The following is an 18,655-nucleotide window of genomic DNA, read 5'->3' as shown; positions in this document are numbered from 1 at the left end:
CAACCAAGTAAATAGTAATCAGTAACATACATACAGCGCCATCAAGCGGTCACACAGCTTTTTTTAGTTTCTATGCTTCTGCATATAGTTCTGAGCCGGTTATATTACTTTCAGAACGGTAGCGATAATGAGAATATTACCGAGAATATAACCGAGAAATAAATTCTCTGAGAATTTATAAGAATCTTAGAATTTATTTTAATTAATAGAAAATTGTATTTTTTTCGTTAACTTTTTGGTTGAAAATTCAACTTTTTTTTTTTTTGAAAGTTTCTCTTTTTTTTATTTTAAAGTTTACCTGCTTTAACAGAAATTAAATTTTTTTTAAAATAAAAATGCAACTGTTTGGTTACAAATTAAGCTATTATACTATTTTCTTAAAAATGTAACTATTTCGTAGAAAATTACTTTTTTTTTAAATTTATATTTTGGCGTTGAAAAATGAACTGAAATATCTTTTGGCTGAAAGTACTACTTATAAAAAATTGTTTTTTAATAAAAATTCATCTGTTTTAGTACAAAATTGATCTTTTTTTTTATAACAATGAAACTCTTTGGTAGAGAATTTAACTATTTTGTTAAAAATTCATCCTTTTTGGTTGAAAATATTCGTCTTTTTGGATTGAAAATTAAATTTTTTTCGTAGAAACTTACTTTTTTGTTACAAAAATTCAATTTTTGGATTTACTGAGTTAACTGGAATCTTTTTTTGATGAAAACTCAACTTTTTTTGTAATAAAGAATTCTTCTGCATTAAGATAAATTTCATATTTTTTGATAAAAATGCAACTTTTTGCTAGATAATTCAACAATTTTGTTATAAAGTCATCCTTTTTGGTTAAAAATTTATCTTGCATTGAAAATTCAATTTTTTTGGTAGAAAATGATTTTTTGTTAAAAAAATCATAGTTTGATCGAGAAAACTCGACTAAAATCTTTTTCAACAGAAAATTCAACTATTTCTTTGAAAATTTATCTTTCTGATTTAAAACATCATCTGTTATAGAAGAAATTTAATTTTTGATAATTCAACTAATTTGTTTAAAAGATTTTGTTGAATCGCTTTGTTAAGAAATTACTTTTGTTTGTTAAAGATTTATAATTTAAGTTGAAGTTATCTCGTTGGTTAAAAGTTTAATTATCTTGTTGAAAATTGATCTTTTTCAGTTGAAAAATTAACTGTTTGGGTCAAAGTTTAGAATTCATTTTTAAAAAGTAAATGTATCTTCCATTTTTTTAAGATTTGTATTTTTTTAAATTAAAAATTCGCGTTTTTCTTTGTTGTAAAAAATAATTGTTTATATTTATATTATTTATATATTTTTTTAACAATCATATTTTTTGTTTGAAAATTGAATTTTTGTAAAGAAAATTTGTTTTCTGGCTTGAAGGTTCAATAATTTAGATAAACTTTTATTTAATTTTTGAGTCAAAAATTTTTATTTGTTGGAAATTTATTTTTTTATTAAAATATAAACTATGACACTTTTTCGTTGGAAATTTGTCTTTTTAGGTTGTATATGCAACTATCATGTTAAAAATTCAATTACTTTATTGAAAATTCTAGCATTTTGTTAAAGAGTTATCTATTAAAGTAGAAAAAAATTTTTTTTTTAAAATAAATTAATACATTTGAAAATTTTAAATTTTTATATGGGGCACTGTTTTATTCCGCTTATAAAATATTCCATTGTAAAAATATCATGAGATTAAAATGCTGGTATTTCAATATTAATGATTTGCAATGAAAAATTAGTCAAAGAAAAATCAGAGAAATTTGAAAATGTCATGCGAAGAATAAAAATATTGTTAAAAATCATAAATTCCCTTAAATTCTTTTAAATTCTGTAAGAATTTAAAAGAAAAAGAAAGAAAAGAATTTAAGGGAATTTATGATTTTTAACAATATTTTTATTCTTCGCATGACATTTTCAAATTTCTCTGATTTTTCTTTGACTAATTTTTCATTGCAAATCATTAATATTGAAATACGAGCATTTTAATCTCATGATATTGTTACAATGGAATATTTTATAAGCGGAATAAAACAGTGCTCCATATAAAAATTTAAAATTTTCAAATGTATTAATTTATTTAAAAAAAAAATTTTTTTTCTACTTTAATAGATAACTCTTTAACAAAATGCTAGAATTTTCAATAAAGTTTTTGACATTAAGCGCCCTCCATGGTCATCCAGAGAAGTAAGTGAAACGAGCGCGAAATTCGAAATGTGTAGTTTATGAGAAACAAAAGAAGGAGCATATTTTATGAGAACATTCATTAGAAGAATATAAATAAAATAAAAAATAAGTATATTCTTTTACCATTCGTACAGTATATACGTATAGTATATAAGAATGAATGAAATTTATAAAAAAATGCATGGATGAAAGGAATCGAATGAATGGAAAGAATTATGGTGGGACTATTACTTCGTTGAAAATGTAACAATTTCAAACAAATAATTCTTTTTGGTTGAAAATTCGTCTTAGGCGGTAGATTATTAACCTTCTTGATGACTAATTCTTAAAGGAATCTTTAAGAAATTAAAATTTTTTGTTGAAATTTCATGTATTTTGTGAAACATCCGGTTTCTTTTTGATTGAAAATTAATGTCCTTAATAAAAATTGAATAACTTTAAATCAATATTTTTATATTCTACATAAAATTTTATATTTTTCGATGGACATTTATTGTAGGTAAGGTTTATAGTAGATGGAGAATTTCTTTAGAAATTCAAATATTTGGTTGTCGTTTCATGTATTTTGTGAAAAATCTTTGTTTCTTAGTGCAAAAAAATTAATCTCTTTGGCGGTAATAAGTTTTTATATAAAAATTCATTTTCTTAACCGAAAATTCATTTTTAGAACTGAAAATGTAACTATTCCAATTTTTATTGAAAATAATTTTTTAATTTAATTTAATTTTAAATTTAATTAAGAATTTGTTCATGCAATTTGTCACGGTTTGGATTAAAATGCAATTTATTGGTTCAAAAGTGAACAACTTTATACTTTTCCTTTTTGTATAAAACTTGCAGGCTTTTATAGAAAATTGACTAATGGTTTACAATTTTTATTTCCCTGATGAAATTGCAACTGAAATTTATTTTTGTTATGGAAATTTAAATACTGTCTATTCTTATTTTTATTTTCCCTTTAAAAATTCATTTGTTTTAAATAAAAATTTCATATTAGTTGGATTTAAATGCAATTTACTGGTTCACAAGTGAAAAATTTTATTAAGAACTTATCATGTTCGTTTAAAACTTTCAGGCTTTTATAGAAAATTGACGAATGGCTTACAATTTATATTTCCCTGCTGAAAGTTCAACTGAAATGTTTTTTTTTTTTTATTGAAATTTAAATACTTTGTATTCTAATTTTTATTTTACCTTTGAAAATTCATCTCTTTTTAGTACCAGTCAATTTTGAACATTCGTCATCATTCTATACAACAACCGATCGTGTGGAAAATATATTTTGCGTTAAATATGCGACAAACAATACAATATATCGAAAGGTTTATTTTTTCCTTTTTTCCGAATTAAAAAAAAAAAATGTCGAAAAATGGGTCTTTCGATGAGCAGATAAAATTCAAGGAATTTAATAAATTAGTGTAAGAAAAATTTTTTTTAAGCTCAGAAATATTCAAAATTACATTTTCTATCAATTTAAATAATTTGAAGGGATTTTAACATATTTCGAGCTAGCCCTGAACATTTTCGAAAAGGAAAAAAATTCTGAATTGGAACAGGAAATGTTTCCAAAGAATTGTGATTTTTAATTGAAGCAGAGAATTTTCCAATTTTAGCCAATTCTGAATTAAAACTGGTATTTATCCAAAAGAATGATAATTTTTTTTGGAACAGTGAATGTTAAAATTCAACTAAATTCCGAGCTGGAACAGGAAATTTTTTATTAGAATGAAGTCTAAGTTCTAAGTTTAAACGGGATATTTTCAAACCAAAAAATTAAATTATGAGTTGGAACAGGCAATTTTACAAAAAATTATAATTCTTCGTTAAAACGGAAAATTTTCGAAAAGTATTAAAATTTCGGATTTGAACAAGGAATTTTCGATTTTTAACCAATTTTGAGTTGGAACGGGAATTTATCCAGGAGAATAACAATTTCCAATGGGAAATTGAATTTTTTAAACAAAATTCTTATTCTTATATTTAGTTAAAATGGAAAAGTTTTAAAAAGAACTAAAATTCGGTATTTGAACGGGGAATTTTTCAGATAAAAATTTCGGAATTAAACCGGGAATTTTCAATTTTTAACTAATTCTGAGCTGGAATTAAGATTTTTGGAATTTAAGAATATTAACAGGCTTTAAAAGAATTATAACATATTTTAAGATTGCTAGGAAGATTGAAAATGATTTTTTTATTATGACAAATTATTTGAAATTCGAATAATTTTAAAAGATATTTAGAAGTTGTGAAAAATTATTTAAAACATCAATAACTTAACTTTTAATTTAAACAGAGAATTTTCAATCTTTTACAAAATTTGTTGTTGGAACTGAAATTTGTCCAGAATAATAATAATTCTGACTTGGAACCGGTAATTTTTAAGTTTTAACAAATTTAGAGCTAATGCGGGAAATTTTCGAAAAGGAACAAAATTTAGAATTGGAACAGGACATTTTACCAAAGAATTATATTTTTTCTTGGAAAAGGGATTGTTAAAATGTAAATAAATTCCAAGCTGGAACAGGGATTTTTTTAATAGAATGAATTCTAAGTTGAAAGGGGATATTTTAGAGAGAAAAAAAATGAATTGGAACAGGGGATTTTCACTTTTTAACCAATTTTGAGCTGGAATTAGAATTTAAAATTCTTTAAAATGGTATAATTTTGAATATTTTTAAATTCAATGATTGATTCTTCGTTTTGGAGCATTGAAAATTATAACGTGGATTTATATTTCTGGAGAAATTGTTGAATGAAACCATTTTTAAACTTCAATTTGCGATTTTTTGAATTCTAGTTTTCCAGGGTGGCCGCTGGACCGGGAATTTCATCAAACCGGGAAATGACTATGAATTTTTTTTACCGGAAATTTTACATAGTTTTAGAAGAAAAAAAATCTTCTTAGCTTTGATTTTAACCGGGTTTTAAATAATTAGTTTAATTTTTATCTTTTTCAATTATGATATCATTTATTTTAGAATGCGCAATTCGAAAATGTTTCACTTTACAAATTTTCTAATTTAGATTTTTAACAGGGTGGCCGCTGGACAGGGAAAACTGGGAAACCGGGAATTTTTTGAGACCGGGAAAAACCGGAATTTTACAAATTTGTAAAAGAAAAATCTGTCCACATTTGATTTGAAAATTTTTTAAATAATAAGTTGAATTGTTATGTTTTTCAATTATGCTATTACTTAGCTTACTAGCTCAAAATTAATTTAACTTAAAAATTTTTTACGTTTAAAATTTTTATTTTTAAGCTTTTCAACTTCAAAATAACTTCATAATAATATATTCTTAATTAAAGGATTTTATTAAATTAAAAATATTGTTTCAGTCTAAAATATTCCATTTTTAACCCATTCTATTTGAAATTTTTAATTAAGAAAGGATTAATTATTGAATATTTAGCAATATTTTAATTTTTATTCAAGACAAGTAAATTGAAACCAAATATTTAAAAGTAAAGAATCTTTAACTGAATTGTTTGAAATAGAAAACCTGGAATCGTTAAAATTTCTAAGAGCCTTTAAACTTTGAACGTTACAATTTTAACTGTTCTATTTGAAAAATGCGTAATTTGTAAGTCAAAATTTTTTTTTTCGAAAGAAAAAAAATTATGCAAATTTGAGACAGTTTTCTCAAAATCTTCTAGAATATTTTTTGAAAATTTTGTTTAAATCTTTGAAAAACTTTTTATATATTCTCTATAATCATTTTTCAAAATGAAAAGTTATTTTTAATTTTCCTAGGAATCTTAAGAATTTTTTTTTTCTTTTGAAGCCTTTCACAATTCTTGAAAAGAATCTACTTTCTTTATTTTATATCTGCGAAAATCTACATTTTGTTTTATATTAGGCTATCATTTCAAGTTTCATATTAAGTTTGAATCATTTCAAAACTTCTACATACCTCTTAAAAATACTCAAATTTCCCCTATAAATAATAAACGTTCAATTGTTATTTATGCATTCAAATTGTAAAGAATTTTTTTTTTAATTTACAGGATTTTCTGAAAATTGTAGAAAAATTCAATTCATTTTGATATTTAGAAGTTTTGAAAAAAATTCCAAAATAATTTTTAATTTAAAACCAATTTAAAACAACTTCTAGATTTTTCAAGATTTTGAAATAAAATTTTGAAGCTTTCCAGGGATGCTTAAACTAGTTGAAAAGAAAATAATTGAATTTATAATTTAAGAAGTATTCAGTTAATTTTTTTTTTCAATTTTAAGGAATTTGAAATATTTTAGGTTATTAAAACAAACTGCAAATAAATTTTTAACTGGTTTTATAAGAAGTGAGAGTTTTTGTAGGGTTTCAAAAATTTGGAGAGATTTTCAAATATTTTTTGCGATTTTATTTTAAATTGGTCCTGAATTCTTATTAGTTTATTCAGAGTTATTTTTAAATCTTCTAAATTCTTCGAAATTTACTTAATTTCACTAAATTCAATAGATTTAAGAGCTTTTTTGTTTAATTCATCTTGAATGAATTTTTTTCATATTTTTGAAGGGTTTTCAATTCATTTAATACTTATAAAATTCATCTATGTTTTTATGAATTCCATCGAATTCTTCACATTTCCCTTAAATTATTTTAAATCCACTGAAATTTTTCTGAAATAAATAGAATTTTTCGATTTTTCAAGATTTTTTTTCATTTGTTAAAATTATTTTGAATTGTTTGTAGTCATTAGTCACACTTGCAATTTTTCTAAAATTTAATCTGAATTCTATTAAATTCTTTGGAATTCTTTTGACTTTTTTAAATTCACTTAAATTCTTTTAATTCTACTCCAATCAATGGATTTTTGTTGTTTATTTTTTCATATTAAAATTTTTTTCAATTAACTTGATTGCTTTTTAAATACAGTTTGATTTTTTTTTATGAATTTCATCGAATTCTTCTCATTTTCCTTAATTTCGTCTAAATTTACTCAAATGTTACTGAAATAAATGGATTTAAAAAATTCCAATTAATTTAAATTCTTTAAAATTTTTGAAGCCATTATTCTCCTTTTTAGTTGGAAATTAGTAGGGTTTCAAAGATTTGAATTGATTTCCATTTTATTTTTGGAATTTACCCTGAATTCCTTTAAATTCTCTGGAATTATATTTAATTTTTATAAGTCACTTTTATTTTTCTAAACTCTACTTATTTCAATCGAGAGAAAAATGTGTCATTAACAAGTATTGAGTCTTACAAACGTAGAATTTTCTAATTTTTTTATTTTATATTTTTGTTTTTTGTAAAGAATTAATCTTCCGTGTTTCACAAATTTATTATTTGGATAAAAAACTCATTTTTTCGTTGTTAAAAATTCAATAATTCTGTTGAAAAGATTTTTATTTTTTTTCGTTAAAAATGAAACTGATTGAACTTTGCTTTTTTATCATTGGGGATTTAACCATTCTGTCGAAAATTTCCTCCTTTTTGGTTGAATTCAACCGTTTTTTATTTTAAGTTGTTTTAAAAGTTGGTTGAAATATCAACTATTACATCTTTCTTTGATATATTTTTTTTCTGATTATTTATAATTTTAATTAAAAAGTCATTTTTGTTGTTGTTGAAAATTAATTTCTTAAACTGAAAATGTAACGATTCCATTTTTAGTTTAGAATTTGTCTTATTTAGTTTAAAATTCGTCTTTTGTGGTAGAAAAATTAACCTTCTTGGTTCCAAGTTCATTTGTTTGGTTCAAAATTGAACTATTTTGTAAAAAAAATTGTTTTCTCAAAAATTAATTGTTGTTAACTGAAAATATAACCATTTCATTTTTAGTTGGTAAAAAATTCCTTTTTTGGTTAGAAGATTTATAGTTTGAGTTATATATTTGTGTCTTAGGTTGAAAATTTAACTATTTTTTTATATTTATCTTTTTTTGTTGAAGATTCTTTTATTTTATAGCAAATTCATTTTTTCTTGGCTTTAAAATTTAACAATTTAGTTGAAAATTTTCTTTTTTGTTAAAAATATTCATGTTTTCGGTTTGAAAAACTTAACTATTAAAAAAATTTTTTTTTTGAACAGACAATTTAATTATTTAATTGATGAATCAGAACTGACCTTTTTTATTTAAAAAATTAATTACCTGGATGAAAATTCATGTATTTTGTTTAAAATTAATGTTCTTGATGTAAAATACCATTTTTAAGTTGAAAATTTAACTTTTAGGGTAAAAATTCATAACATTCATTTTTGTTTTGTTGAAAATTGATCATTTTAGTTAAAAACTTATTTAATGGTTTGAAAATGAATCTATTTTGTTGACAATTTATGTTCGTATTTATTCAAAGTTCTTATTTTTTGGTTTAAAAATTTATTTTAATAGAAAATTTATCGTTTTCAGTTAAAAAGTTAAAAAAAAAAAGAAAATTAGTTGTTTGTTTTTGCTTTAGAATTCAACGATTCAATTGGAAATTAATTTTTTTGTTGAAAATATTCATTATTTCGAGTTGAAAATTTAACTCTTTGATTAAAAATTCTTCGTTTGGTTTGAAACTTAAATTTTTTCTATTTGTTTCTATTTATTTCTATTTCTATTTAACTCTATTCTATTCTATGTTTTCTATTTTTGTCATTTTCTATATAATTGTATTTTTTATGAAAAGTATATCTTTTTTAGAAGATTTTTTTAAAAAGGAAATTCGTTTTTTTTTGCTTTAAAATTCTACAATTTAATTGGCAATTCACTTTTTTGTTAAAAATATACATTATTTCGAGTTGAAAACTTATTTAATTGATTAAAAATTAAAATATTTTTTTATAATTCATATATTTTGTTCAAATTTCGTATTCTTTGTCTAAAAATATATTTTCACTGAATATGTAACTATTCTATTTTTTATGAAAAATTTATCTTTTTTAGTTGACGATTTTTTAAAAAAGAAAATTCGTTTTTTTACTTTAAAATTCGACTATTTGATTGAAAAGTAACTTTTTTGTTAAAATATTCATTATTTTGATTTGAAAACTTATTTCATTGATTGAAAATAAAAATATTTTTTTGATAATTCGTGTATTTTGTTAAAATTTCGTATTTTTTGGTCAAAAAATTTACTTTAACAAAAAATTATTTTCGTTGAACATTAAAAAACAACATTTTTTTGCTTTAAAATTCAACAATCCAATTAAAAATTAACTTTTTGTTTTGAAGATTAAACTGTAAAATTTATCTTTTTAAGTTTAACAAATAGAAAAATGATTTTTTTTTAAAATTCTACAGTTCAATTGGAAATGAACTTTTTTGTTAAAAATATTCATAGCTTCGCGTTAAAAACTTATTTAATTGATTGGAAATTAAAATCTTTTTTTGATAATTCGTGTATTTTGTTAAAATTTCGTTTTTTTGTTAAAAAATTTATTTTAACAAAATTTGTTTTCCTTAAAAAGTTTAAAGAAATTTTTTAAAAACTTTTTGCTTTAAAATTCACTAATTCAACTTAAAACTAACTTTTTGTTGTAAACATTCATTATTTTGAGTTGAAAATTTAACTCTTTTATTAAAAATTTCTCTTTTTGTTTTGAAGATGAAACTGTTTCGATTGAGAATTGATTTATTTTATTAAAAGTTTGTATTTTATGATTAAAAAATGTATTCCAACAGAAAATTTATTTTTTCAAGTGGAACAAATAGAAAAATTATTTTTTTTTTAAATTCTGTAATTCAATTGGAAATTAACTTTGTTGTTGAAAATTTTACTGTTTTTAAATTGAAAATCCCTCTTTTTGGTTTGAAATTAATTTATTTTCTTGAATATTTCTTCTGGTTGAAAATTCATTTGTTTGGTTCAAAATTCATCTATTTTATTGAAAATACAATAATTTTACTTGAGCAGATTGAATTTCGGCTGCAATTTCCTCGAAGTTGTAATATATTTGCATTTACTATTTTTCTATTTATTTATTTTTTTTTTGTAAAAACTCTTACATAATTTATAGATGACTCCTAAATATACATTTTTTACACTCATTAAAATTTCTGTCCAATTAAAATGATCATTAACCGGAAAAAAGTTTCAGAAGATGCAAGTGAAGGAAAACAGAAACTCTGAAGGAAAATCTGCACTGGGAAAACTCGATATTTCTGCATCAAATGCTGATACGTCAAAGCTAAACGGCATACAAGTAAATGGCGATGAAACACGGGAGAATTCAAATTCAGAAAATCTCACTGATTTGTTGGAAGCGCAAAAAAATCCAGTAAAGATTACAAATTCAAGGAAGCATCGCAGCACTGGAAATATTCTTAATCCGGCAGACGTGAACTATAAGGTAATTTGAATTAAATTACAAAACTAAATATTTTATTATATTTATTATTATTTATTTTATTTTTTATTTAGTATTATATTTTTTATTTCCAGTTTGTAACCATTTTTCACAATGAAATTAAAAAATTGGAACTCTTAAAAATAAAATTTTTAAGAGTTGAATTTAGGAAAACTATTTAGTTGAACATTTAATTTTTTCATTGAAAATTGAACTATTTTGTTGAGAAGTTAAATTGATTAGATTGTCGAAAATTCAATTGCTTTTTCAACATTCTTATTTTGGATAGAAAACTCATGTTTATCGTGAGAAAAGTTATCTTTCTTGATTAAAAATTAACTTTTTTGTTGTAAACTTATCCTTTCGGAATTGAAAGTAAATTTAAAAAAAAAAAATTCTACTTTTTTGATAAAAAAATATTTGTTTGTTTGTTGAAAATACAACTATTTGGTTGAAACTTCAGCTTTCTTGTTTGAAAATTACTTTTTTTCAAATATTTTCGGCGTTAAAAGTCTTGAGAAATTCCACCCTTTTGGTGAAAATTTATCAGTTTTGGTAAAAAATTTAAATTTTAAGTTTAAAATTGAGGTTTCTTGGTCAAAAATTAATATTTTTTGATTTAAAATTCGTATCTGTTTGGTTAAAAATTAATTTTTTTAACTGAAAATTTAACTATTTCATTTTTATTAAAAAATTTACTTTCTTTTTCGGTGCGAAATTCATGTCTTATTAAAAATGCATCTTTTTTTTGTAGATGATTTCTCATTCTGATTAAACATGAATGTTTTTAGTAAAAATTGATCTATTTTATTGAAAATTTAGCATTTTTGGTTGAAAATTAACTTTTTTTTTTTAAAGTTACTATCTTTTTTCTTGAAAAGCTTATTTTTTGGTTAAAAATGCAACTTTTTGATTGAAAATTAATAATTTGTTTCGGTTGAGGAATCCACTGTTTTGTTAAAAATTAAATTTTGGGGTTTAGATTCACAATTTTTGCTTAAAAATTGATGTATTTGGTTGAAAATAAAACTATTTTGTTGAAAAATCGTTTTTTCTTTGGGTGGAGATCAATTTTTTAATTGATAATTTAACTATGCCATTTTTTACTGAAAATGTATACTTTTTAATAGAAAATTTAACTAAATTAGTCGAAAATTTATATATTTTATGAAAAATTCATCGTTGTCGGTAAAAAAGTAATCTCGGTTGAAAATTCAACTGTTTGGTTACAAATTCATTTGTTTAGTTTGGAAAATTCGTTTTTTGTTAGAAGTCTTCTCTTCCTGCTTGAAAATTAAGGGTTTTTGTTTAGTACCAATTCATCTATTTTATTGAAAATTTAACATTTTTGGTTGAAAATTAACTTTTTTGTTAAAAGTTAATATCTTTTTTCTTGAAAATCTTTTTTTTTTTTTGTTAAAAATGCAACTGTTTGATTAAAAATTATTAATTTGTTTTGGTCGAGGATTCAACTGTTTTATTAAAAATTTTTTTTTTGGGTTAAGATTCATCGTTTTAGTTGAAAATTTATGTATTTGGTTGAAAATAAAATTATTTTGTTGAAAATTCGTTTTTTCTTTGGGTGAAAATGAATTTTTTAAACTGATAATTTAACTATTTCATTTTTTATTGAAAATGTATTTTTTTATTAGTAGAAATGTCAACTATTTAGTTGAAAATTGATGTATTTTGTTATGAATTTATCTTTTTGCTGTAAAATTCAACAATTTTATTAAAAATTCATGTATTATGTAAAAAATTCGTCTTTTTTTTGGTAGAAAATTTCTCTTCCTGGTTGAAAATTAATGTTTTTAGTAAATATTCTTCTATTTTATTGAAAAGTTTGGTTCAAAATTAATAATCTCTTTTGGTTAAGAATTCAATTATTTTGTTGCATATCCGTCAATATGTTTTTATTGAAATTTAAACTAAGTTGTTAAAAGATTTTTTTTTAGCTGAAGATTCATAATTTTAGTTGAAAGTTCATCTCTTTAATTGTAAATGTTTGACGATTTTTATTTGGTAAAAATTGATATTTTTTAGTAGAAAATTCAATCAGAATTTCTGTATTTTATCGAAAATTCTTATTTTTTAGTAGAAAATTAATTTTGGTTTGTTGAAAAGTAATTTCTTTGGTTAGAAATGTAACTTTTTTTAATTTGTCTTTCTTTAGCTTAAAACTGTATCTTTTTTAGTTTAACATCATTATACGTGGTTTTTTTTGTAGAAGATTATTATTCTTGTTGTTCTTGAAAAAAAATTTATTGGCAATTTAGCTATTCCATTTTCGGTTGAAATTAGTTTTTTTTTATTTGAAAATTCAACTGTATGGTTAAAATTTCATGTTTCTCGTCGAAAATTCGTATTTTTTGGTAGGCTATTATTATTCTTGATTTTAAAATAATTCTTTAGTTGAAAATTAATTTTTTTAACTGAAAGTTTTATTATTTCATTTTCAAATTAAAATGTATCCTTTTAGTTGAAAATTCATTTCTTTCGTTAAAAGTTTAACTATTTTGTTTAAAACTTACATTTTTTATTTCAGTTTATCTTTTTGCTTGTAAATTAATTTCTTTCGTTAATAATTGAACTGATTTTTAAACAAAAATTTTATATTGAAAATCTTTTTTAGTTTAAAATTCAACTATATGGTTGAAATTCCATGTTATTTGTTGAAGATACGTATTTTTTTGTAGCATATTATAATTTTTTATTATAAATTTATTTTAATATAAATTTTATTTTCTGAAAACTTGACCCTTTAATTTTTTATTTTAAATATATCTTTTTTGGTTTAAAATTAATTTCTTTCCTTGAAAAATGAAGCATTAAAAGTTATTTTTTTTTCTGAAAATCTATTTTTTTTAACTGTAAATTTTAATATTCAATTTTTTGTTGAAAATTTATATTTTTTCGAAGAAAATGCAACTAGAACTTTCGTAGTTTTAGAGAATTTTAGGCTGTGAGGTTTGTGATATTAAAATTGATAATTTTCTCCTTTTCTAAACAATTTTTGTAAAATATAATTTAATTTATATATCATCATATATTTATTTATTACACTTTATACATTTTTTCAAGTACATTAGTCTGTCGAAGCCCTCTTTGTTTCAAGTGATTAGATAAATTTTTCTTCTGAAAATTTGTAAAATTCCCGGCCAAAAAATCAGTTAATTTTCATTTTGAAGTCACTGATTTTAACTGACATTTTTAAGGATTCAAACGAACTGAATCAGTCGTTGAAAGAGTCTAAGTTAACAAAATCGAGGAGAAGTGAACTGATTCCTTTGAACGATTTGCCCGTGGAGAAAGAAAATGAAACACCGAAAGAAGTACTGAAAAGGATAAAGCGGGAATATTCTATGAACCCAGCAAGTCCAAAAGTCAGTCCAAGACGGAGCCCAAAACCGAATGAGACACCGAACAAGAGAAAATCCATTAAGAGGAGCATGAGTTGTCATAGTGAGTAAAAAATATTAATTATTAAAAATAGTAATGACAGGGTGGCCGTTGACCGAAAAAAAAACCCGGAAATTAACGGGCAATTTTTAGCACCGAGAAGAACTTAAATTTTGAGTTATAAACTTGGATTAAAGATGTTTAAATTTATATTTTGTTGAAAAATAAATGTTCGTTTTATAAATATTTTTATGCATATTTAAGAATTTAAAGCTTTTGTTGATGGATCGTTTAAATAATAAAGTTTCTTTTATATTTGAGGACGAAAACTTTTTTTTTAGATATTTATCTTAATGATTACATAGGTCAAATAAATTTATCGAATTATTAACTATTATAATTAATAATTATTAAATTAATTGATTCCAATAAGAAAATCAAACTATTTTTAGTTCGAAGTTAATTATTTTCAATTGAAAAGTCTACTTTTATATTTTTGGTTCAGAGTGAATCGATTTTGGTCAGCAATTCTAGTGGGTTTGAAAAATTAATAATTTTGTTGAAAATTATACTTTTTTGATAAAAATTTACCTCTTTTGGTCGCAAATTCAACTGTTTTCTAAAATATTCATCTTTTTGGATTGAAAGTAGTCTATCCTTTTGGATTGAAAATTCAATTTTAATTTAATTATTTGGTTGAAAATGAAACTGGTTTTGGTCAAAGTTAATTCCTTTTTGTTCAAAAATCCGATATTTCGGTTGAAAATTCATTTTTAGATCGAAAAGTAATCTTTTTTAATTGACAATCATCTTTCGCCTTTTCGGCTCTAAAAGGTAAATTTTTTCTTTAAAAAATCGACTTTTTAGCCAGAAAACTCAATTAGTTGTTGAAAGTTTCCTTTTTTTATTGGAAGTTCAACTGTCTTCTGAAAGATTCATCTTTTTTTGTCTTGAAAAATCAACTATTTGGTTGAAAATGAATTATTCTTGGTTAAAAATTAACTTTTTTGTGGTAAAAATTCGTCTTTTCGGCGAAAAATTAATATTCTTGGTAAACAAATTGATCTTTTTGCTTAAAAATTAAACGATTTTGTTGAAAATTCATCTTTTTCGGTTGATAATTGATCTTTTGGTGGAAAACTAATATTTTTGGTTTGAAAATTCAATTTTCTTTCAAAATATTCACTATTTGGGGTGAAAGTTCTACTCTTTGGTTGAAAATTCAAATTTTTTGTTGAATATTCGTCTCTTTTGCACGAAATTTCAATAACTTGGTTCGAAATTCACCTGTCTTAGTTGAAAATGAACTTTAAAAAAAAATTCATCTTTTATTGTAGAAAATTAATGTTTTTGATTGAAAATTCACTTTTTTCTTGAAAGTTCGTTATTTTGGGTTGAAAAGTTAAATGTTTTCTAAAACATTCGACTTTTTAGCCAGAAAACTCAACCAGTTTTTGAAAGTTTTTTTTTCCATTCATCTTTTGGTAGTAAAGTCATATTTTTTAGTAAAAAGTTCATCTTTCTTTGTTGAAAATTCAAATTTGTTGTTCAGAATTCGTATCTTGTCTTGAAAGTTCAACTATTTAGTTTAAAATTTATTTTTTCTGTTAGAAAAGTAAGCTTTTTTTGTTGAAATTCATCTATTGGTAGAAAACTAATTTCTTTGTTTATTGAAAATTCGTCTCTTCTATTAAATAGTTCCAATTATTTTATTAAAAATTAATTTTTTAGTCTTAGAAATTCGTTTTTTTTTTTTTTTTTTTTTTAGAAAATTAATATGCTTGATGGAAAATTTACCTTTTTGGTTTAAAAATGTAACTATTTTGTTGAAAATTCGTTATTTTGAGTTCAAAGTTATTTTTTTTATAGAAAAGTAACCCTTTTTGATTGAAAATAAAAATTTTTTGTTGAAAATTCATCTCTTGCTTAAATGTTCAATTATTTGATTAAAAATTCATTTTTCTTGTTTCAAATCTACTTTTTCTGTTATAAAAATTCGTCTTTTTTGGTAGAAAATTAATATTCTTCTTGAAAAGTTGATCTGCTTAGCCCAAAATTTAACTCTTTTTTTGAAAATTAGTAATTTTGGGTTGATAATTTCTCTCTTGACAAAAAGTAATTTTTTTTTTTGATAAAAATTCATCTTTTAGTGGAAAAGAAATATTATTTGGTTGAAAATTTATTTTTTTCATTTAAAAATTTAATTATTTTGTGGGAAATTCGTCTTTTCGGGTTTAAAATTGATCTTTTGTCAGAAAATTAAAAGTTTTTGTTTTAAATTCATTTGTGGTAAAAGAATTAATCTTTATTGGTTGAAAATTCATCTTTTGGCAGAAAAGTAATTTTTTTGTATTGAAAATTTAACTGTTTTCATTTTTCTTTGTTGAAAATTCCAATCTCTTCTAAAAGATTCATTTTTTTGCGTGTTAGAAATGCAACTTTTTGGTTTAAAATTCATATTTTCTGTTAGAAAAATAACCTTTTTTTATTTAAATTCATTTTTGAGTAGAAAAGTAATTTTTTTTTTGTTGAAAATTAAAATTTTTTGTTAAAAATTCGTCTTTTTTGTTTACAGGTTCAATTATTTGATTCAAAATTTATTTTTGTAGTTCAAAATTAATTTTTCTGTTATAAAAGTTCCTCGTTTTTTGTGAAAAATTAAGATTCTTGGTGGAAAATTGATCTTGTTAATCAAAAATTTAACTTTTTTTTCTTCTGAAAATTCGTCATTTTGAGTTGAAAATTGATATTTTGCTAGAAAAGTAACCTTTTTTTTAAAATCATCTTTTAGTAGAAAGAAAAGCTTTCTTGGTTGAAAACTATTTTTTTCTGTTTTAAAAATTAGTTTTTTTTTGTAGTAGAAAATTAATATTCTTGGTTAAAAATTTAACTTTCTGGTTACAAATTTAACTATTTTGTTGACAATTCGTTATTTTGGGTTGAAAATTGATCTTATGATAGAAAAGTAACCGTTTTTTGTTTAAATTCATCTTTCGGTAGAAAAGTAATTTTTTGCTGTTGAAAATTCAAAGTTTTTTGTTAAAAATTCGTCTCTTTTGTTTAAAAGTTCAATTATTTGATTAACAATTTATTTTTCTCGTTTTAAAACTAATTTTTCTGTTAGAAAAATTTTTCGTTTTTGGTACAAAATTAATGTTCTTGGTGGAAAATTGATCTTTTTAGTCAAAAACGTAACAATCTTAATTTAAATTTTTTCCTTCTGGGGTAAAAATTAATATCTTTCTAGAAAAGTAACCTTTTTTTATTGTGGTTGTTGAAATTAATCTATTAGTAGAAAAGTAAAAAATGTATCTTTTTGTTTGAAAATTAAAAGTTTTTGTTTGAAATTCATATTTTTTAGAAAATGAACCTTTTTGGTTGAAAATTCATTTTTTGGCAGAAAAGTAATTTTTTATTGAAAATTTAACTGTTCTCCAAAAGATTCATCTTTTGATTTAAAAATTCTACTATTTGGTTAAAAATTCATCTTTCTGGGTTGAAAATTAATTCTTATGTTATAAAAATTCGTATATTTGGTAGAAAATTGATCTGTTTGTAAAAAAGTCATATTTTTTAATTGAAAATTTAAGCGTATTCTCAAAGATTCGTTTTTCTGGCTTAAAAATTCAAGTTTTTTTTTTTAAATTCGTCTCTTTTGCATGAAAGTTTAACTGCTTGGTTCGAAATTAATCTTTTTTGGTTGAAAATGAACTTGAAAAAAAAAATTGGTCTTTTATGATAAAAAATTAATATTTTCCGGGCTTAAAAGCTAAATGTTTTCTAAAATATTTGAAGTATTCGGTTGTAAATACAATTGCTTGGTTGATGATTTAATTATTGGGCGGAAAATTCAACTATCTTTTAAAAAATGTGTATTTTTATCTCGAAATTTCCATTATTTGGTTGAAAATGCAACTGTTTTTGGATAGAAATAAACATTTTTTTGTTGAAATTTCGTCCTGAAATCTTTCAAATATGCTACCTACATAAATAGATTACACAATAAAGAAAATTAGTATTAAACAATTATTATAAACGCTTAAAAATCTCTTTTTTTTTTAAACATTTTATTTTAAGTTTGAGTGGCCACCCTGAGCTAGTAAATTAAGTAATTCATAATTAAATGAAATTATGAAAAAAATATTTTAATCAATTTAGTGGAAGAATGCTCACTGGCTGCCGGAGCACAATCTAATCACAAACGGAACAAATCGAGTGGATTAGTGAAAACGCCAACCATTCGACGAACGGTAAATCTAATGTCTTTCGAGTCGCCTTAAAAATAAGATAGATAAGAAAACTAAGATAAATAATAAATAAGTGTCTCTTTTTTTTCTTTTTTTTTTGTTGTTGTAACATTGTTTTACTACTTTATTAATCTATCGTATATTTTTAGAAAATACAGGTCGTATGTTTTACAAATTGAAGGCCTGATTCGAATTGGGATTAATTGTTGCTCATTAAAATAATTGTACTACCATACTTACAAGAAATTTACCTTTTTTTTTATATACAAAAATAACAATCTTTTGATTACGATATATATTTTTTTTAACTACAGTGATCGGAAACACAGTAGAGAATTGTCAATATTTGTCGTGAATGTCCTGACAATATAAAATTTGCGAAATTTATTCCAAATTTGAGGCAATAGTAAGTTGAGGCATGCCACTTGGGAATGGTTTTGAAAAATGGAAATGATGTGCCGTCGATGTTTAACGGCAGAAAAGTGGTGCCGTGTTTTTTATTGAATAAACTGAGAACTCACTTTTAAAAAATTG

At 22.5% G+C, this 18,655-nt stretch overlaps 1 protein-coding gene across 2 annotated transcripts in view; it reads left to right on the top strand.

The window, feature by feature from the left end:
• The window catches only part of LOC117174213, a 43,986-nt gene extending 25,333 nt beyond the window's left edge, over positions 1 to 18,653 (top strand). The window contains exons 6-8 of one of the 2 annotated variants that reach the window (XM_033363079.1): positions 10,227 to 10,478; positions 13,691 to 13,937; positions 18,033 to 18,653. In XM_033363079.1, the coding sequence (XP_033218970.1) occupies positions 10,227 to 10,478; positions 13,691 to 13,937; positions 18,033 to 18,154 (621 nt within the window). In that variant the 3' untranslated portion in view covers positions 18,155 to 18,653. Of the gene's footprint in view, positions 1 to 10,220; positions 10,479 to 13,690; positions 13,938 to 18,032 lie in introns of both variants that reach the window. The other variant, XM_033363078.1, reaches the window with a different exon arrangement.
• The last annotated feature ends 2 nt before the right edge of the window (positions 18,654 to 18,655 follow it).

The sequence above is a fragment of the Belonocnema kinseyi genome, chromosome 6, assembly GCF_010883055.1.
Source record: "Belonocnema kinseyi isolate 2016_QV_RU_SX_M_011 chromosome 6, B_treatae_v1, whole genome shotgun sequence".
NCBI lineage: Eukaryota > Metazoa > Arthropoda > Insecta > Hymenoptera > Cynipidae > Belonocnema > Belonocnema kinseyi.
This window is presented reverse-complemented; position numbering and strand designations above follow the sequence as displayed.